Source organism: Indicator indicator, chromosome 13 (assembly GCF_027791375.1).
Source record: "Indicator indicator isolate 239-I01 chromosome 13, UM_Iind_1.1, whole genome shotgun sequence".
In the NCBI taxonomy this organism is placed as follows: Eukaryota; Metazoa; Chordata; class Aves; order Piciformes; family Indicatoridae; genus Indicator; species Indicator indicator.
This window is the reverse complement of record NC_072022.1, coordinates 26,679,504-26,706,459: the sequence shown is the minus strand read 5'-3', so window position 1 is coordinate 26,706,459 and position 26,956 is coordinate 26,679,504. Positions and strand designations below refer to the sequence as shown.

The 26,956-nt window shown below is 43.9% G+C and overlaps 2 protein-coding genes across 2 annotated transcripts in view; one reads left to right on the top strand and one right to left on the bottom strand.

Annotated features, from left to right (window-relative positions):
- WWTR1 (WW domain containing transcription regulator 1) overlaps positions 1 to 13,447 on the top strand; it is a 50,661-nt gene extending 37,214 nt beyond the window's left edge. Inside the window, exons 3-6 of the mRNA XM_054385882.1 lie at positions 5,063 to 5,262; positions 11,453 to 11,586; positions 11,962 to 12,074; positions 13,088 to 13,447. Coding sequence (XP_054241857.1) covers positions 5,063 to 5,262; positions 11,453 to 11,586; positions 11,962 to 12,074; positions 13,088 to 13,272 — 632 coding nt within the window. The 3' untranslated portion in view covers positions 13,273 to 13,447. The remainder of the gene's footprint in view (positions 1 to 5,062; positions 5,263 to 11,452; positions 11,587 to 11,961; positions 12,075 to 13,087) is intronic.
- Positions 13,448 to 22,431: 8,984 nt separating this feature from the next.
- Positions 22,432 to 26,546, bottom strand: TM4SF4 (transmembrane 4 L six family member 4). Its single transcript, XM_054386046.1, has 5 exons — positions 26,373 to 26,546; positions 26,004 to 26,093; positions 23,797 to 23,930; positions 22,658 to 22,847; positions 22,432 to 22,449 (listed from the first exon to the last, which is right to left on the bottom strand). Exons 1-5 carry the CDS (start codon positions 26,544 to 26,546, stop codon positions 22,432 to 22,434), a joined length of 606 nt encoding a protein of 201 aa, XP_054242021.1.
- Between the last annotated feature and the right edge of the window lie 410 nt (positions 26,547 to 26,956).

Here is a 26,956-nt window from a genome sequence, read left to right as displayed (position 1 = left end):
GAAGGGACCTCGAAAGCTCATCCAGTCCAACCCCCCTGCTAGAGCAGGGACAACCAGAGTAGATCACACAGGAACACATCTAGGCAGCTTTTGAATATCTCCAGGGAGGGAGACTCCACAACCCCCTTGGGCAGCCTGTTCCAGCAAAGTCATCAACAGAAAGGTCTCCTACAATGTCAGAAAAAATAATTCACTAGATACCATTATTAATTTAAAAACCAAAAGCAACAAAAGATGTTGGTTTTTTTTTTTCCTCTTTCATCTAACAATTGCATAGGGCTAACTTGAGATGTGAGCTGAATAGTTACAATTCCATGGAGTGCAACAAAGCTGTGGCCACGTAGACCCGGGTTGGAACTTAGCTCCACATTTTTACTTGCCTTCATTTGATCTGGAAAATTGTGTAATGGTTGTTTATTGAAAAGACTTATTTACTTCATTTTGCAAAAGAAATTTGGTTTTCCCTCAGGGAACTGAACTCGAGGCCACCCTGAGCATGTCTGCTAGAAGGGTGAATACTTTTCACCTGCTATGTGATATCAAATCTCAGATGTTATATCCAGTCTCATATGTTATATTCCACAAAGGGGTACATTTGAGCTTTTTGTGTTTTTCCTTTCTTTGCAGAACCTTAGAAATACTACACTAGGAATGCCAAACCCTGCCTAGTGAATTTAAGCTTACTGAAGACCAGCTGCTTTGCCTTAGTTACCTTTTGGCCTCTCAAAAACAGTCCAGAGAAAGCTCCCCAGACCACAGGCTGAAAGGAGCTGTTCAAGTGTCATTGACTTATCAGATGAGTGTCATTGCACTGAAGTCAGTGTTGATATTGGGCAGTCCAGCTGGAGCATGAACTGCAGCTTTTCCTTTTTTAACCCAAACTCCATTGTGTTCCTCATAGCATTCAAATACAAATTCGGACTTCAAGCATAAATAATAAAATTGGCCAAATGGCACAACAACTGTGCCATGGAATTTTATTGTGAGAAACAGAGATTTGTAGGATGTTGTATTGTTAATTTGATAGCTGGAGCTGAGACCAGACTTGCCTTTGACTTCCCTGGGCTCACTCACGCCTTCAGTAACCAAGTGATCAGCCATATGAAAAAAGTCTTCCTGAACTGTCTGGGGACAAGAGTTCAGCTCTGGTTCAGTGGACTAGTTCCAGGAAAAGCACCTAGGTAGAAGACTTTCTCAGACTAAGCTTAGGTAGATACAGCAGGGGTAAGTTTTCCATTGTTGGGATTCTTTTCATTCCAGCTAGTGTGTTTAAAGATTCACTATTAATTGAAATCTAGACAATATCAGACATATCAGACATATCAAACATGCTTAAAGGTATTGCAGGGACTGTATTTTTCTCTTTTCCTCATGCTCTGCCCTGAAGGAAAACAACTTATTGTTTATTCCAAATTGATTTCACAGCAACCTCAGTGGTGCTATGCTTTGGATTTGTGACTGAACCAGTGTTGATAACACACCAGTGTTTTGGCTGTGCTTGAACAGAGCTTGCAGAGTGGCTTTTTCCCACTGTCTCCCCTCCATACTGCAAGCAGGCTGGGGATTTGCAGGAGATTGGGAGGTCATAGTGCCAAGAGAGCTGCCTGCTGATGGGAAGCCATGAATAATTTTTTTTACTTTGCTTTATTATTGTCTGTGTGCCTCTGGCATATTTCCTTTCTGAGCATCACTTATCTCAAGTATTCCAGCTGCCACTAAGTTTGCAGGGAGCTTGGAAAGATCATTTATCATTGGTAGGATCTCTTTGTATTCTTTGACCTGAGCATTTCTTTAGATCTTCTGATTTCCTCAGGTCAAAATTTCTCAGGGGTAATAGCTGTTGGTACAGGAAGCTGCATTATGCAGAGAATCCCAAATCTGAAATTGTGTGAAGACCTAGCCCAGGTCCAGGCAGGCTGGTGCTAATACAGCCTTGCAGGGTGGGTGTCTCAACACTGCAGTCCGTGGGTTCCAAGGGCTTTAACTTGGGGATCAGATGACATCTACATGCCCTTGGAGAAGTGTTGGATGGCACAGTGGTATCTCTGTGCTACACTCTCCAGAACACCTGGAGAGTCTGGAGAAGGCTGAGAGGGGATTTAATAAATGTTTATTAATATCTGAGGGATGGGTGTCAGGAAGGAAGGGACAGGGACAGGCTCTGCTCACTTGTGCCCTAGGATAGGACAAGGGGCGATGGAGGTAAACTGCGGCACAGGAGGTTCCACCTCAACATGAGGCAGAACTTCTTTACTGTGAGGGTCCCAGAGCACTGGAACAGGCTGCCTAGAGAGGTTGTGGAGTCTCCTTCTCTGGGGACTTTCAAGCCCCATCTGGATGTGTTCCTGTGTGACCTGTGCTGGATTCTATGGTCCTGCTCTGGCAGGGGAGTTGGACTCGGTGATCTCCAGAGGTCCCTTCCAACATCTAACATCCTGTGATCTTGTAAACACCTGAATCTAGAGGCAGGTTGCAAAGACAGTTTAGGTCTGCCTGCATGCTTTCCACAAGGTCCAGAAGGCTTTATTAATGTGGGCTTTGCTCCACCTACAGGTAAAGCAGCTGCCTTTGGAGCCAAAGTGGCCCTGAGTAGCACAGGACCGTTCCATGTCTGTTCCATGCAGCTAGTACTGACCTGCCTGAGCAGTGAAACTGACCTGCACTCTGAACAGTGTTTTGGGGGAAGAAGAATGGTCTGAGAAATGACATACTCAACTTGTAGGAGATTCAGCCTGATGTCATTTTATACTCCTAATGTCAAGGTGTAGGCATGCTTACACTACTCATTGTACTGAGCTTCCTGTAGTCCCATGATGTTATGTAACAATGGATAGTATAGGCTGGAAAGAAAAGCAATTTACTTCAAGATAAAGAACCAAAATATTCTGTGTTCCCATGAGAAGAAATGACTTGGATAGTTATTGGGGACCTAGCTCAAGGAGTATTCCTCAGCATATTCCTCTTGTCTTGTTCTTTGCCTTCTGGCATGTGTAATGTCATGCCACATGGGTACAGCCCAGCTGATGAAGGAGAGTATTTCATACAGCACAGGCAAACAGTACTGCAGCTCAGGCCCTAGCCCTGAGTGTATCCCAGACACACCATACAGCTTGTTAATCTTCACTTAACTTTTCCTGGTTCTACCGTTTCCATGGTAGAACCAATCCAAGGAAACTTGGATTAAAGCAGTTTCCTCAGGGAGAATTTAGTACATTGCGATAATCCTTTAGGCAGCCTGGATTCTTAGCATGGTTGTTGTAGTCACTCAGCCATTGACATGCCAAAAATTTAGGCATGTGCTTATGCATAGGAGAAGAGTTCAGTTCCTGCCTAAATGCTTATGGTCCTGACAATTTAATACCAGGTTTACACTGACATAATTTATGTAATTGAAATATTTACTTATTTTAATGTGAATAAAACTAGATTCAGTGCATCTTAAAATATGGTTCCATACCTTGTTTTTTTCCACTATGAATGTGGTTTAATTTCTGTATCCAGATCTCATTTCTACCTCTCAGCACTGCAGCTTGCTAACTTTTCTGGGTTTTCACCACTGAACAGCTACTGATCAGACTGTCTTTGGTCCATCTTCCCTGCAACCAGCTTATTTTTCCTACCTGAACTCCTTCATTGGTTGTACATAAGCAGTTCCATGACTATCCAGTTACTTTTGCTGGGAACTGATCTAGCCAGAAAAGATCTTTTTATCCTCAGGCAATTTTTAGCTTGCTGTGTGGCCACAAAAATGCTTTTTGCCAGCTCAGTGAAGGGGTAGCATGTGGGCAGGAACAAGCAGCTGGGTGTGGAAGAGGTGATAAACGGCAACACTCTGGTTTCATGTGGAAGCATGATGTCATTTGTGTGGATACAGCTGTTTGTGGACCACACAGATACTGAATATGTAAAAGAGTTAAATTACTGCAGGGCTGCTTTTAACTTGGATTATTTCTTGAGATGGGTTTGTCACTGAAGCTAAAATACCATGCAACTGCACTCTGAAATGGTTCACAGAATCACAGAATGTTAGACATTAGAAAAGACCTCCAGAGATCAAGTCCAACCTTCCTGGCAAAAGCAGGATCACTTAGGGTAGCCCACACAGGAATGCATCCAGGTGGGTTTTGAAAGTCTCCAGAGAAGGAGACTCTACAACCCCCCTGGGCAGCCTGTTCCAGTGATCTTTACATGCTAGACCTGTGTGATACTGGATCACCTAGAAGAAAACATTTTATTCAGATCTGATGTAAGCACAGATAAATATTTCTGTCAAGTGAAGCAGGGCCAAGTTGATGCTGAGCTAGCAATGCCTATGTATCTGCATTACTACAGCTGCAGGAAGACAAGACAGGACCTGGTCTGGCAGAAAGCTGCCTAGCATAAAGTCAGCCTCTTCATGAAAGTTTAACTTGGAGCTGGCAAAGTTAATTAAGTTCAGCATTCTCTATTGTATGGATATCACACCTTTGATCCATGCTGTAAGCCCATCAACCCTTTTCTTTCAGTGCACACTTCAGTGCTTGCTGTATTGTGTCCTTCCCAGTCAGTCATGCACACAGCATAAACATGCTCCGGGCTGGGAAGCACAGAACGGAGCTGAGATTTCAGTTCTCATTTGGTAAGAACAGTGAGTGAAAGGGAAACAGGAAGATACAAATCTCAGTCCTTTGGACAGAAAAATACTGACACCTCCTCTAGGGTGTTTTAGTACCTGAGATGTTCTTGTGAGAAGGCAGAGCTTTGCTAGTTCTGCTGTTTTCTCATTAGTGAAGGAATCCTTGCCAAAATGTCAGTGTTTAAAGTAGTACATTGGCTACCACTTGTAATCCCCATTACAGGATGCAAATACTTGCTATAAGCATTCATGGTTTATACACATATGAAATATTAAAATTAATTTATTAAACAATGAGCTCTTGCCAGATGGAGTCATTACCTCAGGCACTTGAAATGGAACAGTTCTAATAACTTTATACTGTAAGTGAGCAACATCTGTCTTAAGCTCTCTGTTATCTTCAAGTGCACTTAACCAGGCACGACTGATTTTTTTTTTTCCCTGCAGTCATGAACCACCAGCACCAAATCACCCCCAGCACAGCCATGTCACAGCAGAGCCGTCCTCCCCAGACGCCACAGCCAGGGCTGCTGAACCTGCCCAGTGCTCTGACCACGCAGCAGCAGCAGCAGCAGAAGCTGAGGCTCCAGAGAATCCAGATGGAGAGGGAGCGAATTCGGATGCGTCAGGAGGAGTTACTGCGACAGGTAAAGCCCCAAGGGTTCTCCTGACTGTGTTCAGGAGCATTTAGGTCAATGCCTTCAGATTGTCACCAGGTACAGTTAGTAGTTCTGTTACTTTATATCAAGATTAACCATGGTTTTAGGTAAGGGTAACCAAAAAGGTAATGTGAATTGTATCCTGGGTGGCATCAAGAGGAGTGTGGCCAGCAGGTCAAGAATGGTGACTTTTTCCCTTTACTCTGCTCTGGTGAGACCCCACCTCAAATACTGTGTCTGGTTCTGGTGTCCACAGCATGAGAAGGACACAGAGCTGGTGGAGTCAAGTCCAGAGGAGGCTACAAAAGTGATCCAAAGGCTGGAGCACCTCTGCTATGAGGGTAGGTTGAGGGAGCTGGGGGTGTTCAGCCTGGAGAAGAGATGACTCTGGGGAGACTGTAACACTGCCTTCCAATACCTGAAGGGATCCTACAGGAAGGCTGCAGAGGGGCTTTTCATAAGGCTGACTAGAGACAGGACAAGGAGGAATGGTTTTAAGCTGAGGGAGAGTAGGTTGAGACTGGATCTTAGGAAGTTCTTCAGTATGAGGGTGTTGAGATTCTGGAATAGGTTGCCCAGGGAAGTTGTGGATGCCTCCTCCCTGGGGGTGTTCAAGGCCAGGTGGGCCTTGAGCAGCTGAGTGCAATTGTGAGGCATCCCTCTCCATGGCAGGGGGGGTGGAGTAGATCTGTGAGCTCCCTTCCAACCTAAGCCATTCTGTGATAAATATAAGATTTAATTTTTTTCTAAACTAGCATTGGAGAGAACACAAAATGGCCTTGTCAGGAGGGTGTCTTTCTTACCAGCCACAACAGCAGTGTAAGGACCACGTTCTGTGCTGTGCCTGTTTGTAAATCCACAGCAACCATCACTGACTGGTTTAACTTGGTATGTGTAGGAGGCTTCCTTGAAGGTAAAGGCAGAACATACCGAGTTGTTCTTGACTCTGATCCCAACTCTATAACTTGCACTCTTTGCCTCTGAAATTAAAATAAAACAACACTCACATCTTAGATGAAGCTCTTTCCAAAGATGGATCTCTCTGAATGTTTTGTTTATTGTTCTATTTCTTAAGCTTTAGCTCTGCATAATGACTGCTGTTGTACAAAATAGATGTGTAACCTCCTTCACACTTCCTTAAGGACATTAAGACTTCTAACAATTGTTTTTCTTCTGTTACTCTTGGAGAACTCCACTGGTGATGTTGTATTTTGCATGGCATATCAATCAGCTTCCTCTGAGAAAATAAATAACTTACTTCTTTCAGGAACAGGGTGAACAAAGGACGTTTTACCAAGAGTAAAAACATTATTGGTGTCCTTGTAAATGCTGCAGTTACAGTTAAGAAGTGCCTTTAGAAATGGTAACTTTCAAAGAATCACAGGCTGGGGAAGTCTGTAAGTCAAATTTCTGTCCATTTACATGAGTGGAACCTCAGTAACTTCAGCTTGTGCAGACAAAATGAGCAAATGTAGGATTAATGTGCATGTTATGCAGCAGCTTTTTGTGGCAGGCAGATTGATAACAAAATGAAAATAAGAGTCTGGTGAGTAGAATCTCAAAAACATTAGTGTGAAAGTATTGGTAAAAACACTTCACCACCATATTTTTGCTTCATTCACACTTTTACTTTTTTACCTCCATCCTCTAAATATATCTGTAAGAACTTAATAGAAATTCATTGGTGCATTTTGAAATGGTACAGCACCAGGTAGCTGCCTTTGCAAACAAACAAACAAACATTGTTTTATTTCTGCTTTTACAGTTCCTGCAGCAGCACTTGGCTCTCTCTGCCTGTGATTGTTGCCAGTGGTTTTAGTGGATGGATATATACATACAGGCTCAAGGTTAAGCAAGTGCTCAGTGCTGTTGCTCATCAGAGAGGAAAGGCAGATTCTGTTCCACTAAAGTGGTTTTTACTTCAGTCTGGAAACTGTACAGATCCCAACATCTTGTGCCCATCTCCAGTTTCCATTACCTTTGATTTTTGGGAGTTGGGTTACAAGACATTACCTATGTGTGTGCAGAGCTATGATCCAGGTGCTGATCTCTGACCTGAGCAGTGATCTCAAGTCTTTTACATACTTTTACCTTCTCCTTTACTATCCTGAGCTCAAATCATAATAGAGATGGGTGTGGGAAGAGAGTGGGGATATCTGGTATGAGCTTAGTCATAATTTGTCATCCTGCTAATAATGTGTTTAGCTATTTTTATTCTCTTTGTCTCTGTTCTTGCTTCAGGACAAGAGCAAATTAAGCTTTGAAACAGTTGTGCCATTAGCACAAGGGCTAGTTTCCCTGCTCTGCTGGCTGTGTTTTGCTTTGAAACTGATACATTCACCACACTCTGCAGCTGTGCTGTACTTAATCAAGCCTCCAACATATGCCCAGTACCACCCTCCACCTATGGTGTTTGTTTGAGCTCCCCATTATTACAAAGCAGGGCAATATCATTTTGCATTACTAAAGTTTTCAGAACTTCTGTAGCTCTTAGGAATCAACATACTTCCCACCCAAGGAAAGCAAGTGCAAAATCCATCCTTCCTAACAGAACTTGGTGAACTTCCTGCCAGTAACCTGAGTTCTCCTGAACCCTGGCAGCTGAGAGGAATGCGACCAATCCCTCTGGAGTCATCAGTGTTGAAGCAGAGTTACTGCTGCCCTGACCCTTCACTGCTGCTTTTGCTTTTCTAGTGTAATCTATCTAGGGGAAAAATGCTGAGTAAGTGTGCACACTGCTGCTAGCAGCTGCGAGGAGATGCAGAGTTTGAGTGAGAGGGGAGGAATTCTTTTGGTGGGTCGCAAACCTCCTTTCAGCCTGGCAGCAGCTGCTGGCTCCCCACAGCCATTCCTGGCTGCAGCTGCTGGGGTGGAGCAGCACACCCAGCTGGGAGGAATATGGAGCTCTGGAAACTCTGCTTAGGGAATTTGTCTCCTTCTTTGTCCTCCTCTTCACTTGGTTGGTAAAACCTCTAGAAATGCAGACTGAGAACATGGCAGGAAGGGCAGGATTTCAGAAAACCAATCTCACAGTTTTATCATTTTGGAAAGAGTCAGTTTTCCTTCTTAGTGATTCGGTTTTGTCAGCTTTCCAAAGGAGAAGGGAGAATCTGCTTGCTGCTGAAGAACTTCTTGGAAATGGAAGTGGTTAGAGGTGATGTCAGTAAGAAATATCCGAAAAGGTCTTACAGCAAAGATGTCCCAGCACTCACTTCTCTGTGCACAACTTCCATCTTGCACCTTGTTTGGAAGGGTACAAGCAGATACAATAAGGCAGCACTTCTCAGAGGTTCCTTTCTGATCCTCTTCCATAAATTTGTGCTTAGAAAGATACAGAGGCTCACAAGAGGCTGTAGAAGGAGCATTGTATGGGGATGCAGAAGAAGATTGGTCACTGTAGATCCTTTCAGGCCTGCTATGGCCTGAATAGAAAAAAGCCCTGCAGTGCTCTTTCCACTACACAGACTGGCCCATAGCCTGATGTATTGATGGCACAGGGGATATCTAGATAACTCACTTTCCACCCAAAGTGTGAGCTCTGGCAGAAAAGGAATTGCAGTGACTAGCAATGGAAACTCACTATAAAAATGCCCTCACTCACAGAATCACTGAAGTGCTATGGTTGGAAAGGACCTTCAGGATCATGAAGTACAACCATTGTCTAATTCTGCCAGGGCCACTACTACATTGTATCATGTCTAGCATCATAGCTAGACAGCTTTTAAACCCCTCCAGGGATGGCATTTCAACCCCTTCCCAAGGCAGCCTGTGCCAGCCTGATAACCCTTTTGCTATAGAAGTGTTTTCTAATGTCCAAGCTAAACCTCCCCTGGCATCACTTGATGCCATTTCCTCTCATCCTATCAGTTGTGATATTAACACCTACCTCTACAACTTCCTTTCAGGGAGCTGTAGAGAGCAAGAAGGTCTCCCCTCAGCCTTCTTTTTCTAAACAACCCTATTTCTCTCAGCTGCTCCTCACCAGCCCTGTTCTCCAGACCCTTTACCAGCTTCATTGCCCTTCTCTGGACCTGCTCCAGCACCTCAATGTCTTTCTTGTAATGAGGGGCCCAGAACTGAACCCAGGACTCAAGGTGTGGCCTCACCAGTGTCCACTACAGTGGGATAATCACCTCTGTACTGCTGTCCACACTATTCCTGATGCAGGCCAGGATGCTGTTTGCCTTCTTGGCCACCCAGGCACACTGCTGGCTCATGTTCAGCTGGCTGTCAATCAACACCCCCAGGTCCCTTTCTGCTGGGCAGCTCTCCACTCATCTCTCCCAGCTGGATATGGCTCTTTGGCAGCTAAGCCTGGAGCTCAGTTTGGTTCTGCCCAGGCTGGTTCCAGGAAATGTGACAATGGATTTCTGGATTTGCCTGGCACATCTCCTTCTCGCTGTGTTTTTAGTATTAGCCTTATTGGTGTTGCTGCAGTTGCTTTTCTTATATATTAAAACCTGTTTTCCATATCTTCATGCAGACAATTCAAAACCTGGTCTGCCTGTTTTCTGAGGTTTGTACACCCTCACAGGCTCCAGCTGATTCAGTTATCAATAGAAACAGCACCATTGGGATTATCACTGGACATGCATAAACTATCAAATGTAAGCTATCAAATATAAGCTATTAAGACCCTTCAGATTATTCATTCTTAACACATACTAAATAATGACTTCATCCAGTGTAAATTATTTTTTTATCAGTGAACGTATAGGTAGTTGGATTATAAAGGAAACATGGCATTGATGGACACCAACATGATAATTCCCAGTGAGTAACTATTGCATGAAGAGACCAGGCCGATCCTCCTCAATCAAAAAAAAATCAATTGAAAACAAAGTAAACCAGCATATTCTAGCCTCAAAAAACACGTTCATCTTGTCTGTCCTGGGGAAAATGAATGACTGGTTCAGTGAAGAGTTTTCTACTGCTTATTTCATTAACAAAAAAAAAAACAGAAAAGAAAAAGAAAAAAGAAAAGATTGAGTAAAGTAGGTAAAAAAACAGATTCAGCTGTATTATTTTAAATTCTTAGGATATGTGTTTGGAACATCCCTTTGGAGCCAAACAACCTTTGTGTAGACCTTGGTGCCACTAGATGTCATGGATGTTCCACAGAGATAATGCTGGAAGAACTCTTTCAGGTGGAGTTCTGAAAAGAGTTTTCGCTGGCTCTGACTCCTTCTTTGTCACCCTAAAGGCAGTGTGCATGAGGCAGGCAGAGGGTTCATTCTGAAGATAACTGGGGAAAAGTCTTGGTTTCAGCTTCTAAGCTGTTAAGTACTTTGTGATTGTAAGTGATAGCCTTCTGCTTCAGTATGTAGTAAATTATCTCATGTAGGAGCAACTCAGGTGTTTCAGTGCCTGGTTTTGCTCTCTTTTGCAACAGTTCAAAGTGAAAGGAATTTCACTTAAGGTAAGCTGTTACGTATATGGGAGATTAAATCTGAGTCTGTAGGGTTTAAATGGCTTTATTATTGCTACTCCAGCTCCCAGAGGACTTGGGCTCACAGCACAGTAAACTGAAATTGTACTTTGAGGGTTACACAGCGCTGGTATGTGTGTGAAAAGCCTCAGGTGGAGCTGGCTGGCTGGTGAGGCACAGGCAGGCTGTGCTGTGATGTGCAGGCCTGTTCTAGGACGAGCCAGCACGTGCACTGGCTGCCTACAGTTGCAATGTAGGTACTTTAGGTTTGCAAGGATTACTTCTGTGGCCAGGAAGGCTGAGGAGGAGCAGTTCCTCTGCTTCTTCAAGGTTTGGCTTTCCCCTGGCTGGCTGCCACTACCCTTCATTGGAGGTTGCTGGTGTGACAGCTCTACCAGTAAAACCACTTACATGAGCATGTCCTGATCGGCACCACACTGGCAAACAGCTCTCTGGTGCGGGTTGAAGCTGATGAGAAAGTCCTCACACACACTTCAGTGCTGGCTGAGCTGTGGGACTGGCCTCCAGCTGTGGTAGTGACTGAAAGGCTGTAGGCAAGCCCAAGTGGGTAGAAAGACATCTGTCCACATTATGATTTTCTTCATGCCCGTGTAAGCCAAGTCACCAGGTCCACTGAGGCATTGCTTTCCTAACTAGGATGTGTATATATGACACCTTTGCTTGTGGCAGGACTGCAGCACCTCTGAGCTGTTGGAATAACCTCTCGTTTACATTTACTTGCCTTTTCAGGAAGCTGCTCTATGCAGACAACTTCCCATGGACTCAGAAAACATGGTGCCAGTTCAGACAGCTGGGAATACCCCTGCCATGACACAGGACATGAGGCCTATTACAAACAATGCATCTGATCCTTTCTTGAACAGGCAAGTTCACGTCTTCTTCATTAGGCAACTGCTTCTCTTGCCTTCTCTACACTTCCAAAACTGTCTCTGTAAAGTCGTTTCCTGTATCACCCTCTTTTGTACTTGCTGTGAGCAGGGTGGACAGGCTGAGTGGCTGACCTGAAACCTTTCAGGGTTTGTCTGGAGGGTTACATACACATGTGTGTATTTCATTTAAGAGGAGAATCACTTCAGTTGCTGATGTAACATGACCACATTAGTAGCCAAGAGTTGAGAATGAGTGTTTAACTTTACTGCCTAACCTACTGTGTTGTTTTTTTTTTTTCAAACACCATGATCAGGGATTGTGTCTGCCAGAACATCTGCCCTGAGACTTTTTTATGTTTCCATTTACAGTGGGCCATACCATTCCAGGGAGCAAAGCACAGACAGTGGCTTGGGATTAGGATGCTACAGCATACCAACCACACCTGAAGATTTCCTCAGCAATGTAGATGAGATGGATACAGGTAGAATACTCTGATTTAGCTTAAAGTATAATGATATTAATAACTTTGTGTTATAAACAGTAATGCCTTGTAATTGCATAACTGAGTGATAATCTCTCACTTTCCTATGCAAGAAAACAGACTGAGACTCAGAGAGGAAAATGCCTGAAAGGTACTTGGTACCTAGAAGGTTCTGAGCTTTAACTTAGGTCCAGATTCTACCCTTTTGCCTTAGGGTAATGTTAAACAAAATAAGTAAAAGCTGGAAAAGGTCAGCCTTAACTTGTACATAATTCACACCATAGTCCAAGGTAAGAGGAGTGAAAGTCTGGTCTTGGGTTACATTGGTACAAATCACTGCATTTTCTAGCTCTGGGAAATGAGTCTCATTGCTAAGTCTCTTACAATGGCAAAGTTGGATTTGCCTTCAAATGGAATGTGTTTAGCTATTATAGGTAGTGATATGTATTTATTTTTGTTATCAGTGTCCTCATGGTGTCTAAAATACTAAACCAAATTGCTAGGAAGTCAAAAAGTCTTTCGGCAGATAATGAAGTTCTTCACTATCACTACCTCACCTAAACTTTCTTTTAAAGCCATCAGAAGTTCCACGTGGTACAAAGAGTTAAGGTTCCTCTCTTGAAGCTTTTCATGCTTGTTATTATTAATTTAGGAAAAAACCAAGACTATACTGCAAAGCTAAATTGCTGTTTTCAAATATGCCTCACGGGCAGCGTTCATCCTTGTGCAGAGAGTGGGATCAGGCTCAGCTGCATCACTCCCTGTGCAGACTAAGGAAGCTTTGGACCATCCTGCTTCCCGTGGAAGCTGCTGGAAAGGGCCTTTTGAGAGCAAAATTAACTCTTAGGAGAATATGCACTCTGTAAGCAGGTATGGTGTTGAGATAATGTTTGTAGAGGATAGATGCTTGTGGGAAGTGGTAGAGGGAGTCTAATTTTTCCATCAGTTGTGTTGTTTGATGTTACCCACAAGAAGAGTTTGGCATTTCAAAAGTTGTTCTTTACTTTTTCTAGGAGAAACTATACCACAGACAACAATGAACATAAATCCACAACAAACACGCTTCCCTGATTTCCTCGACTGCCTTCCAGGAACAAATGTTGACCTTGGGACTCTAGAGTCAGAAGACTTGATCCCTATTCTCAACGATGTGGAGTCAGTACTCAACAAAAATGAGCCCTTCCTCACCTGGCTGTAATCATTCAATGCTGATTTGGCCTGCAATGCGACTCAGCATTTCTTTTTCCTCTTGAGATAGAGGTAGAATATCTGAAAGTCCTCAAGAGATACAACTTACTGCCTTAATGACTTTTGTTACATCACCTTTATGGTCACTTTAATCTCTGCCTGGATTTGATTGACACTAATTTAAATATAAAATACCTATATATATATATATATATAAATACATATATGCATATATATTTCCTCCTTTTTAAGCAAAAAAAAAAAAAAAAGCACACTACTTTTACAGACCAGGCAGAAATGCTCCATTTTAAGGACAGAAAGTGGGTGGTGTTTGTGCATGTCACTGACTGATCTCCTAGGTATTGATTAACATCACAAACCCTTCCTGAGTCATAAAAGGTGATGACTAGGTCACTTGGTTCAACAAACATGCACAGCATCAGACCACAAGAGCAGTTTTACTACTGTGTTTATGACAATAGCATCAGAAGTTCTTTTATCAACTTAGTTAAGCTTTAAAAACCTTTTTTTTTTCCCCATTCATTTTTTAACTAACTGTGCTGTGTGGAATACAGATTTAATCTGTCCCATACCAGCCATCATAATTCTCATCATATATTTGTAAAGGCACAAACAGTACTATAGCAGTTTCTTTTTTTTTTTCAATATATTACTGTATAGTTTTAATAAAAAAAATGCTTCCAATCTGAAAATACCAGAACTGTTTAGCAATATTTTTTACACTACAATATTGTTGCAGAATAAACCAGACTGGTACTGACTGCTGCCTTTTTTTTTTTCTCTCTTTTTTTTAAACACCTTAGATTTTTATGTTTGTTATATTAAGCACTACAATTTTGTAACTTAACATATGAATGAACCATTTTTTAATGATATAGATATAAATTCTGTGGCAAGTTACCTTATATGCAAAGAAACAAAACCCAAACCCAAAACCCTGTAACTTTTTTAAAATCAAGTGTGAAAAATGTGGCATGAGGCTGTTCATGTCACATGTAGCAGGAAAGCCCCTTGCACACACTGTGTTGAGTAATGTTTCTAACTGACAGTGTCAGGATAAATGTAGTTGTATGCATGAGAGCAGGTGGTGACTCTACCAGGGCAAAGTAAAGCAGTGTTGTAGCACCTCTGGTAGAGCTGCTGAGTTCTGAAGTCTTTCACTGGCTGTAATGGCAGGACATGAGGTGTGTTCTGTGTATTTCTCTGTATTTCTACCTTATTGTACATCCTACAGATCCTTCTTTGTCAGAGCTTTGGGACTGAGGAGGTGTCAAGGACATTAAGCTTGCAGTTCCCCTGAAATGCAAAGAAAGTCCTAAAAGCCTGAAAATATTTTGAAATTCTATTATTTATACTCTATGAATTTAAGCTTTTTATATTGAAAAATGTGCCTTTTTATGAAGTCTTTAAAGCTTTTCTCTAAGCTTAATCTAGGCTGTGTAGAGAGAGGAGGAGATTTAACACTCAGTGTCAGTGTTTGGCAGGTCTAGCAACGCTTAACAAGATCTTCCTGATGCACCAGAATATTGATCACTAAAAGACTTTTTTTCCATCTGGTTGGGTGAAGGTAGGTGAAAAGGTCAGAGATGAAGTGATGGGAATATGAAATAGGTTTGGAAGACAAATGATAATGTAAACAAATGTAGATCCTTGCTGGGAAGGGTGGCTGCAGAGAGGGGTGCGTAGAAAACCGATCGCCAGCGTTCAGTAAAAACCGGAACAACTTCACCCAGTAAACTTACCTTGGCAGTGGGGAACTGCTGGGTGGACAGTGTCAGAAAATGGAAAATAAAAAAGCACACACACATGCCAAAACTCTAGGGAAAAAAAAAAAAAGAGATGGAAGGCAAAGACCTACAGTCATGGAGTTTTATTACATGGGGAAAAGTAGCTTTTTTTATTAACGTTGTTGGGTTTTTTCCTTTTTTTTTTTTATAGAAAATTAGATGTGACTGCAAAGTTGTGTCTCCATAGAACTTAATTACTGAATGGGCATTGTGTTTCTTTCATTCTTTAGGAGAGGCTCTTTGTTGGGTTTTGGTTTTTATTTGTTATTTCTGCTAGTACTAAGTGTTGAGACAGCAGAAATGTCTTTTCCACACACAGGGGACCGGGCCGGCTGACCGATATTACTGTTAATTAAGGTTAGTCTTTCTTAAGGATTTCTTCAGGTCGTCAGCCTAAAAGGAAAACAGATGGTCCTAAGGCTTTGTTCTTTAGGAATGTGACTGACTTTGGTAAAAGAATTGGAGGTTATTTTTTGGTGTCTGGTAGTGATGCCAGCTCATCAGCCTAGCAAACGGAAAGCCATTGGTGCTCCAGCAACTCCGAGCAGCTGTGGATCTGAGCTCCAGTGTGATTCAGCTGCTAGGGCTCAGCATGAGGGCCTGTTCAGAAACTGGGGGTTGTTCATTTGCTAGGCAGTCTGTACTACTGTAAAGTTAGGTTTTTGTCACAGTAAAAGATACTCCAGGCTCTTAGCTGACTTGTGTTGGCTGCTCTTTGACCACACTGATGTTCATCTCCTGAAGACCATGCTTCTTATGGGAAAAGTGATGCAGTTTGTCTTCTAGTGAAGCCATGGAAGATGTTCATCAGATTTGTGAAGCAACAAACTGGATGCGTCTTTCCTGGGTTAAGTGTCTTGGTTCAAAGACCTTGAAGAGGTTAAAAAAAAAAAATCAGAAACTGTTTCTGTATTCTGTAAACCAGCAGCAAATTTGCAACAGGAGGGTGCTACGTGAAACAACACTTCCAGTGTAAAACAACTGCCAAAATATTAACTCAGATCTTTACTCAGTCATGAACCAACTCACAGTTAAGCTGAAAGTGATTCTTTACACTGTAAGCTTTTCGATTTTTTTAATGGGGAGGGTGCAGCAACAACAACAACAACAAAATCTGGGGTTAAAGTTCTCTTTTTTTTTTTAATAGTTTCCAGCTGTAAACAGGCTCATTGGCAGAACTTTTTAAGTATTCAAAGCAGGAAACTAAATTTATGAGCAACAACAGTTCACTGTACTATTTCAGGCTTTGAACATTTACTTTACTAAATGTACCCTGTCTGCTTGTAGTACAAACACAGCAGCTGTGCCAGCTGGGCAGTTGTGCTGTTGACATGGCTGAGGGTGGCACACACAAATCATGGTGACATAGAAGCCACGGGACATTGTTAATTACAGGTTGTATGCTGGCAATACTGTTAAGAATGTAACTGGGGAGGGTTGGGTTAGACAGTTTGATGACGAGTGCTGTTTGGGGAGAAAAGGGAGGATTTAGATGTCTATTTTAAATGCAAGGAACATAGGGGTGTTCAAATAAACATGTTTCCTAATACACTGCATCCATGTACATGTTAGTACTTTAACTTTTTGATTTGATTTGACTTTTTTTTCCATTTTGTTACATGACATGTGTGAGCATTTGGGTTTAACCTTGAGTACCTTGCAACAGATTGTATGTATCAAAAGCAGTCAGATCAAACTGTTGTATCCAGGGTTTGATTCTGTGGGTTGTTTTTTTTAATTATTTTTATTATTATTATTATTATTATTTCTTTGATCTTGTACATGAAAAACAAATATAAATGAACTTAAAGATTTTTGGATGCATATTGGTTTATGTCTTTGTTTAAAGAGATATCATTTAAGAGATATAATTTTACTCCCAAAGGTATAATTTTACTCCCAAAGGAAGTAAAATAAAGAGGTTATCATTGAATTGGAGAGAAATACAGAATTACATACAAGCAAATATACAGGAAAATACAGAACACACGAATCCTTAACATCTAATACATATACAGGATACATGAAACCCCCCCCAAAACCTTCTCCCAAAGCAGAGTAAACCACAAGCCCCAGTGCTCCTTTTCTCCCCCCACACCATTGTCTCCTGTCCATTAGGCCTAAACAAGCCAAAATTGTGCAGGGAAAAATGAATCAGGACTCTGAAGGCCATAAACATGGCCTTCATGTTTATGAAGCCTCCTCCCCCATGTTACCAGATAAGGGACTCCCTCCAGAGAGCCAAAAGGAGGGAGAAAAGAGACCAAGATGGCCTTGCTGACAGATTATAAAGAGATAGCAGAATTATGGGACTGAATAACAAAATTGCAATCTCCTGGGTCCACTTCCTGGACTATCTGGCCCCTGGAGGACTGCAGTTTTGTGGCTTTCTTAAAGCCAGTCTCAAACTGCCAGCAGAAATTGTGTTACAGCTTGTTTAATGCTGTTATCTCTGAGCAGGAGAGCCTGTACCAAGTCCATCTGAGGACTTTCATAGTGCATTGTTTTCAGCCTGATCCCTTAGTCAAGAAGTTTCTTAGTCTGCATTATGAAACTACCTGGCTGCTTTCCTAGGAACAAAACCCTGAAACCTAACCATCCTGGGCCTGTATTTGAGTAGCTGGACTTTACTGCCATGCTGCATGACATGGGTGATTTAAGATCCAGTGCAACTCTTGCTGCTGATTTATTTTAATACCAATCATTTATTCTAATTAATTATTAGAACGTGTCTCTCAGTATCTTGCATTTACAATGTAAAGGCTCTGGAACCTCTGGCCAAGCAGAGTGTGTTAGCTTCTGACCCTGTGTGGAGAGATGTGTTTGTTAACTCAGGGTTTATTTGCTCAGGAATATTAATGGAGTTCCTTCGGCCAAAACACGGAGCGTGTGTTTGTTTAAAAAGGTCATTCGTTCTGTTTGTTCCCAGTGCTGCCAGCTCATGTCCTGGAAGGCACCTCTCCTTCCTTGCAAGCTTCTCAGCCGTGCTTTGTGCAGATTGCTGCTCCTGTCTATTGTTACCCAGGAGCTGTCAGAAGAGGGTTCGTCAGGGAGGGATTTCCTGAGATTGTGGTGCGATGAAAGTTTGGGTCATTCCAGAGGAAGCCTGTCCGTGCTCTGGCTTCCCTAGGCAGGAGCTTAAGGGAGTGTCCCACACATGGGCCTCCTGCTCCCGTTTCACTACAGGAGATCGAAAAGGCTGCTGGGGCTGCACCAGCACCTGTGGAGGAGCCCAGGGCTGCCTTTTCCTCCTGGGCCAGGAGAGTGGGTGTCACTGTGGGGAGCCTGGCCTCACACTGCTGCCTCTTTCTTTCCAGGTGGTGCTTCCTCTGGAATCTGCCTTACACTTCTCTCTAGCTGGCCCTCAGAGCTCTCCCCAGCATCCTGCAGGATCGAGTGCACCCTCAGCAAGTTTGTAGATGATACCAAGCTGAGTGGTGTGGTTGACAAGACTGAAAATTGGGATGCCATCCAGAGGGACCTAGACAGGCTGGAGGAGAATCTCATGAGGTTCAGTAAGGCAAAGTGCAAGGTCCTGCACCCAGGTCTGGGCAATCCTAGATATCAGTACGGGCCAGGTGATGAGTAAATTGAGAGCAGCACTGCAGAAAAGGACTTGGGGATACTGGTGGATAAGAAGCTGCACATGAGCCAACAATGTGCACTTGCAGCCCAGAAGGCAAATTGCATCCTCAGCTGCAGCAAAAGAAGTGTGGTCAGCAGGTTGAGACTGTTTAGAAGGGCTTGTGGTGCCAGGACGAGGGGCAATGGTTTGAAACTGGAACAGGACAGATTTACGCTGGACATCAGGAGGAAGTTCTGCACAATGAGAGTGGTAAAATACCGGAACAGGTTGCCCGGGAGTGTGATTGTGGCCCTGTTCCTGGAGACATTCAAGATCAGGCTCGATGTGGCCCTGGGTAGTCTGATCTAGTTGGAGATGACCCTGCTGACTGCAGGGCAGTTGGACAAGATGACCTTTGCGGGTCCTTGCCAAGCTAATGCGATCTGTGAGCCTGTGAATCTCCGCAGAACGGGGAGCGGGCGGGCGGGAGGCTCAGGGCGGAGGGGAGGGGAGGTGAGGTAAGGGGCGCGAGGCCGGCGCGCTCTGCCTGGCGGCACCCTCCGCGTCCCTGAAGCGTCTCTGGCCGCGGTCAGCACCACAGGGGTCGCGGCTCAGGAGAGAACCGTCCCAGCGCGAGCAGGAGGAGCGAGGCCGGCAGCAAGGGTAGGGAGGGCGCGGGCAGGAGGAGCGAGGCCGGCAGCGAGGGTGGGGAGGGAGCGGGCGGGAGGAGCGGGGCCGGCAGTGAGGGTAGGGAGAGCGCGGGCGGGAGGAACGGGGTCGGCAGCGAGGGTAGGGAGAGCGCGGGCGCTGGCCTCGGTTTGCAAGACCGTGCCGAGGATGTGAGCTGCGGCTCGGCCTGCGGCACCTCCACCTCTCAGCCGACCTGGCCGCTCCCGGCTCCACAAGGTCGTGCCTGCAGGGCGGGGGCGGTACTCAGTCCGTGGAGCCTATCCCCTTCTGCTGGGCGAGCTGCGGGAGGCGCCGGGCCCCGGGAGGGCGCTCTGCTGGCTCTGCGCCTTCAGCCGTGAAAGCCGAGAGCAGGCGAAGCTTGCCCGTACCAAGGCTGCGGGACCTTTTGCTGACTGTTTGCTGCACCTACCAGTCTCCGAATGATGCTCTAAATTACTCTACCTAGCGCCGTTAGCACCAGTAGTAGATTAATTGTGTATTTTTCAGTGCCTACCAACGATTCCCCCCCCCCCCCCCCCCGTTTGGATTGTTTGGAGCCACACGTAGGGGCAACTTCTATTTCAGCAAAGGGTCCTGCAGCAAATCAGGAGCGGCAGGTGGAGGCTGATGGTGAAGCTGTCTATGAGATGGCGCCATTGTACAAGAGCTTTTGTAATTTGCCAAGAAAAAATTCAGAGGTCTTTGGGTGTTTGTTTCATATCTATAGCTGGAACATCAGTGTCCTCCCTCAGAGGTAAAGATCCCACCCACACCAATATCTTAGAACAAGTTGGCCCCCGATTCCAAGAGCAGCAATGGTTCTTCCTGGCTTTGCTGTTTCACTTGTTGCTAATTATAGCGTGAGTGATCTAGAAGCCATCAAGGGGGAGCTGAAGTTGAACTGAGGGCAGTCTTGAATGATGGACATCCAAGACTAGAATGATGCTAGAAAGCATCTCTCGGCTGAGCAAATATCTTACAAGTTTGTGTAATATAAACCTCATTTTTAGAAGCCAACCTTTTGCAAAGAGTGGTCAGTTAGGGAATTCTGTGTTCTTTGACAGGAGACACTGTTCTGTGGCTAATGTGTCACCTTGTTGCAGTTTATTGATTGGAGACAATCAATAAGGAGAGCACCAGTTGTGTATAGTTTAGCCTCACAGGGGCACCGGTTCTGCCAGACTGAAGTTGAAATGCGTGGGCTTGCAATCAGGTGCACACACTCCAGGTGTTGTAATCTGAGTTGTTAAGTAACCTCTGTGTTAGACTCTCAGCTGAAAGGATGGCATGCAAAGCCAGAATTGGCCATGCTCTCAGCACTCTCCTCAGCCAGCCAGTGAGCAACCAGCCAGTCTTTATGGGTGAGTGCTAAAAGCTTCAGATGTACATCTCTGAAATTTGACAACTGATATGAGTATTTTGCCTTTAGGCTACTGGGATTTGCGTATCTGCATAAGCGTATATATGCTGACATTTGTACAACCTAAAGCTGAGTGTGGTGGTCAAACTGGTCAGGACTGATGGGGTCTGTTTTAACAATTTCAGTCCTCCCAGTCCTTGCTTTCTCTCTCAAATGTAAACCTTTACTGGATAGATTGAGGAACATTGTTGCTGGCACTTTAAAATGCTAGATCAACTTAGCTTCTGGTTCCAGTTCATTTACACTTGCTCAGTACACCCCAAAATGAAATGTGTGTGCCTTATCTCAGTATCTACTAGTCTAGCCCAGTATCTAGCTCCTTTTAGAAAGCCACCATATAGTTGGGCATCTTGGAAGCACTGACTCATGCAGCACCCGTTGTTTTGGGCTTTAGGTGTTGTAGTTTCCTGTCTGCTATTTCCTACCCCAAGTCTCCCACAAAGATTTATGCATTTTGTTTATTAATGTATCAGATTGCACACTCTGCAGCTACCCATCCCATTGCTGAATGCTGATGAGAAACATTCCATGTCCCCAAAGGCTTCATATAAATAAAGCAAGGACAAGTGCAGGATGAGGTGCAGGACAGCTGCTAACCACAGATGAAAGAATAGATGTAAGATGGTTGCATCAGTGGGTGGTGATCTAAAGGGTACTCTTAAATTCCCTTGCAGTACAGTGGAACAGGTGGGAGAGGCAGCTGTTTCTGAAGAGGTTTTTAATAACTTCCTTTATTATCTTGCACAATGTAGCACTGAGGCCATTTTGCTTTTATTAATGTAAGTCTTGGTACCTAAATCTCTCTGTTTAACATTTTTCCATATTGCTCACCAGCTTCTAGTGCTTCTGAATACTTTGCAGTCCTTCAGATGTCTCTACTATAGGTGCAAAGTACACAAAATCTATTTTCTGAAAGCACAGGCCATGGAATCATCATTTCAGTAGGCAAAGTTTGGTGAAGAGGTGTGGCAAATACATTGATGAGCTAGAAGCCTTGAGACATCCAGTCTGGCAAGCTGTTTGTAAAAATTTGGTTTAGGAATTTCTTAGGAAGCACATCAGTTTATCTGAATCCCACAAACTTCTCCAATCCCTCTCATTTCCTTCTCAATTTCTTTGGGAAATACTTTTTTCCCCCCTTAAGTTTTAAAAGAATACTTCTTTCTAGAAAGCATGTTTGCCTTTTGCCTTTCCTGTCTCCTCCATAGCACTGTGCCAACACACAGCCAAATGGAACTTCTGCAACAAGATAAGTAAATAGCATTTGCACTCAGGGGTACCAATTTATGTTGTGTCCAAGATGTGGAAATTTATTTGGCTTTCTAGAAATGAGGCTTCATTTACCAGTTGTTTGGAGCCAGGGTCTGAAGGTGATGTTCTGAAATTGGCTTGCCCTCTAACAAGACCTGTGGGATCCACAGCAGTGGTTCATCCTTGGCTGTGAGAATAAATGGCTACAGCCACATGCCTCTGCCTGGAGCACTTGTACTCTGGCCTTCCTATCTCGGAAGGCTGAACAATATGAATGGGAGAGTTGGATTTCACTTAGTTTATTCCATGAGAGGAGCTAGAGAGGGAGTCAGGGCTTCATAATGTTAGTGGGGAGAAGTGCTCTTCATTCTCATCCTCTCAGCCAGAGGCGATGCATCAAGGAACCGTTGCAAAAGGGAGTCTCCCAAGGAGGGTTGTCTGCAATATTCATCTTCTTTAGACGGTTCCATCTCCCTGGAAGGAAAAGAACACAGAGGTGGATTAGTGGCCACTATTCCTGTGACTTTGAAAGGTTTTATCATTTCCCGGTGGCACTGTAGTTTCAGCCGCACTTCAGCAGGCATGCTGAGGGTACAGAGTGAAGGCAGGCTGAGTTTCTCAGACTGCCAGCCAGGCAGGTGTACACATAACTGCCAGCAGTATAGGGAATAACAAGGCTCACCCCACAACATCCACAGCATTTGCAGTCCCCACAGAGTGTTCCAAACAGGCCATTCACCACCTGAATGCCGCAGAGCACAGCCTGGATCCCACTCATGATGAGCAGCAAGGAGAAGAGGGTCAGGTTCCACGGGACAATGTTTTCGGGTGACTGACACTTGTCCCACAGTGTGTGGTTACCTAGGTAGTCCCTGGTGGGGGGGAACAAAACAGCTATGAAGCACCTGCTAGCTGGCAGAGAGGGGTCTGTCACAGCTGACAAGTTGTCACTTCTGATAGAGCTGAGGTTCTGTAAACCTCAGTGCTCCAAGAAAGAATCCCAGTACCACACTGGTGCTATGTTTCTAGAACAGGATTTTGTTTCAGTTTCTAGATCATTTGGCCAAAGATGCATGGACTCACTTTTCCTAGCAAAACATCAGAAGCTACCAGAAGAGTCACCTCTTGCCCACAGAGCAGAAAAGGGCAACCCTTGCTGTTCTAGTTGCCTCATGTAAAGAGCAGCAGTGTCAGGGGAAAGTATTTTCCATGATTTTTACCTTAACATCTTGATTTAATTGTGAACTGCTTACGATTATTGTGATTGTACTGATAATATTTCCTCTGCACAACTTAATACTGTTTCCTCTGTCCTTGACAAGCAATTCCTTGACTGCAACCAAAATTAAGTTTTAAACAGGGAGTATTTTTCCAGAGACTCCCAGAATTAGACCAAAGCAGCTGGCTTCCAGCCCTCACTAGCCCATGAATACATGATGTGTAGCATACAGCATTATACTTCTTTTTCCTTCTTTTCTTCTCCCTGTCTTTTCAACTTGAACTGTAGTTTTGTGATGTTTGTGGGTAGACTCAGATTGGATGTTAGGAAGAAGTGCTTCACCATGAGGGTGGTGAGACACTGGAACAGGTTTCCCAGGGAGGTGGTGGAACCTTCATCCCTGGACGTTTTTAAGGTCAGGCTGGATATGGCTTCTTTACATCCATACTCTTGAACCTTACTCAGTGTTGCCATGCATTGCTGACTCTTCTATTAGCTTCTGTGCTTTAGACAAACAGTAAAATTCCCATTTTTATACCACAGGCATGGATGTTAAATCATATCACAAACTTATAACTTTTTTTCTGCTTGTCTTTTCTTACCCATCATGGAAAGGATATTCCCAGTGCGATCCGGTGTAACATTTAGGGCCTTTGTTTATGGCTACTGCTGACAAAACAAAGCAGTATCCAGCTCCCAGAACTCCAAGTGCAGCAAATATTATAGAAGAAAACATCTGATACAGAGAGAAAAATAATATTATTGTTGTTGTCATTCAGGCAGTGAAATGTACCTTAATGTTGTGAATGTACAGCCTATAAACTTAGCTCTTAATGGCCAAAAATAGTCAGCTCCTGAACAGCTGAAGTACATCAGTTTGCAGTCCCATAATAACCCTGAAACACTTCCCCACACTAGTGTTAGAAGGCTGTGACAGGACAAGCTTTGTTTGCCTGAAGAGGGAGAGATGGATGGTGACACAGCAGGTGGCACTCCTCCCCTTCAAACAGAGCTTCGGGCGACTTCCCTGGGGTTCAGAGGCTCTCTTGCACTCACGTGGATGTCTTAGGAGATCACAGGCAAGACTGAAGTCTTGGACCACTCGAGGCATTAAAGTAAAATGTACATGTGCCCTTTAGAAGGTAGCTTTGGCATCTTGGTCATGTTTGGACCAAGTAATGATATTTTTCCTTCTTGAGTCTCCCGTTCAGTGCACTTTGTCTCCTGGCAGGGACTTGTCATGAGCTCTGACAGTGCAATTGGAATGGATGGGAAAGGATGGCTTCATTTCTCTGGCTTTCCCTTGTAGCACTTTCATGTATACTGATACGTAAGTAAACCATGCAAAGACTAACACTCTGCTTGAATTCTGAAGTACTTGCAGCCATAATAGTTTGTAGGTAGAGGTAGTGTCTTTTACTGGATCAGAGTGGTAAAGGTAGAGGACAAAAAGGAACATATGTTCAGCTCTGTGAGCTTTCATTCACACCTCACTCCTAGACTCTTGCCCTGACTGTTGACATGCATTTTTATGTTGATATGTCCTGCTGAGGCCAACTTAAACTTTGTGTTCATGTAGTAAGCATCATAATAATGTTGTCTGCTAGCATTTAGGAACAAGTTCAATTTTCAGTCACAGGCTTTCCTAGTAGAAACACATTCATTTTTTCCTCTGCTTTTTCATTCAGCTAAAATGCTTGACATGTTTATTGCTGTCTGAAGGTATCACTTTATATTTCTAGTGTGAAAGGAAGCTATAAATGCAAAGTGGAGCCAAATCTAACCAGCTTTAAACAGGAGGTTGAATTAGGTGACCTCTCAAGGTCTCTTCCAACTTGCAGGTTGAGAACTTTGATTAATGTAGCAAATGCTAATCATAGAATTGTCAGGGTTGGAAGGGACCTCAAAGATCATCTAGTTCCAACCCCCCTGCCATGGGCAGGGACACTTTCCACTAGATCAGGGTGCCCAGAGCCACATCCAGCCTGGCCTTAAAAACTTCCAGGGATGAAGCTTCCACCACCTCCTTGGGCAACCTGTTCCAGTGTCTCACCACCTTTATGGTGAAGAACTTCTTCCTAATGCCTAATCTAAATCTCCCCTCCTCTAGCTTGGATCCATTCCCCCTAGTCCTATCACTCCCTAACATCCTAAAATGTCCCTCACCAGCTTTCTTGTAGCCTCATTCAGATACTGGAAGGCCAGGTCTCCCTAGAACCTTCTCCAAACTGAATAGCCCCAACTCTCTCAGCCTGTCCTTATAGGAGAGGAGTTCCAGCCCTCTGATCATTCTTGTGGCCTTTCTCTGGACACGTTCCAGCACACCCAGATCTTTCTTGAAATATGCATTTGAGGAATACTTTGTATCCAACATTTCAAGGCATAATAAAATAATTTTTTAAATGCAAATTTTCACTACTCACAAGCCCATTGCAATGAGTTGGGAATGCAGTGCCCAGCTGTCAGAATAATCTTAGAAACTGCCCATAAAAAATGGTTAAGTGGTGGACTGTTATGCTCTGCAGAACAAGCTACAGGTCTTTCAGAGTTTCAGTTGTGATAGCAACTGTCATTATCTTGTGATAGCAAAAGACAGCAGGACAGTGCAGTTAGGGTACTTGCAGCACAACATTAAAAGGCATTATAAATTTTTTACAGCCTGCTATTTCTACTCTCCAGCACTCAGACAAATGACAGGGCTCTGGCCAGCACCTCCCCAGTCTCTCAGTGAGGGTGAGCAGAAGATACAGGTAGCAATTGTCAGTAGCAATATAACTTTCAGTTGTTTGCCATGTGTCCTCTCACTTACCGCAAACCTCTTGCCACAGCTCCTGCTGCCGCAGCATCCACAGCAATCATTATTCTGAAGGCCCAAAAATACCAATGCAGGAAAGATCATCTACCAATAACAGAAATATAGTTTGAGCTGGGATGAGTTCAGGTTACATTTGCTTCTAATAAAATAGTTCTTTGTCCTTTCCCCCCTCCTCCCCCTTATCACTAAATGAGGTTACTTATTGACAAACTGTTGGATCACTTGTAACTTATTTGTTTAGCAAAGAACAATTTTCAGTGTTGGAATGTGCAAATTTGAGGTGCTGAGAAAATTCAGCAATGCAAAGTCATTGTGTGGGTAGGGGGAGTGAAAAGGTGGGAATGTCTGAATTTCTGTACTCACCAAAATGCCAGATCCCGCCATCCCTCCGAAATACCAGACCTCATTTGTGATGTAAGTACTGTCTTCAACAGTTTTTCCTCCAGGGAAAAACAGCAAGATGTTGGCAAGGGTGCAGAGCACAGCCAGGGGGATGAGGGTGGCTCCCAGGCACTTGGCACAGCCTCCCGTGCACATGGCTTCCTTCAGAAATGGCAGACAGGCAGAGGAAAAGGCTCTCAGAGGTTCTCAGAATGGGTTTAGGAAAAGGCTCTTCTAAGTCCACTGTACAAAATCCAGGTTCTGCTGTGCCTGTGGAGTGCTCCCTTCAGAGATGTTGCTGCAGCCACTCGGAAGCGCAGGGTCTGGTATTTATCCGACCTGGCCGCTGTGATGTCAATCTCTGAACGTCGGTAAATGAAATTACCTTCAGTGCCGCCTCTCATTTTACTATGACAACCAATAACCTCTGTTAATGTTTCACTAGTGTGGATGAGACACTTGGTTATCTGGGCCCAGGTCATGGGTAAGAGACCCTTCTTCACTCTGGATCATTGTTTTTACAACACATGGTCCTTCTTCACAACACTAAATACTTCTTTGTAGAG

Coding starts and splice junctions, on each gene's coding strand:
- TM4SF4 (XM_054386046.1), bottom strand. CDS start 26,546: ATGTGCACGGGAGGCTGTGCCAAGTGCCTGGGAGCCACCCTCATCCCC. Junction 26,094..26,372: donor TGGCGGGATCTGGCATTTTG/GTGAGTACAGAA, acceptor TGTTATTGGTAG/ATGATCTTTCCTGCATTGGT. Junction 22,848..23,796: donor GAATATCCTTTCCATGATGG/GTAAGAAAAGAC, acceptor CCCCCCCACCAG/GGACTACCTAGGTAACCACA.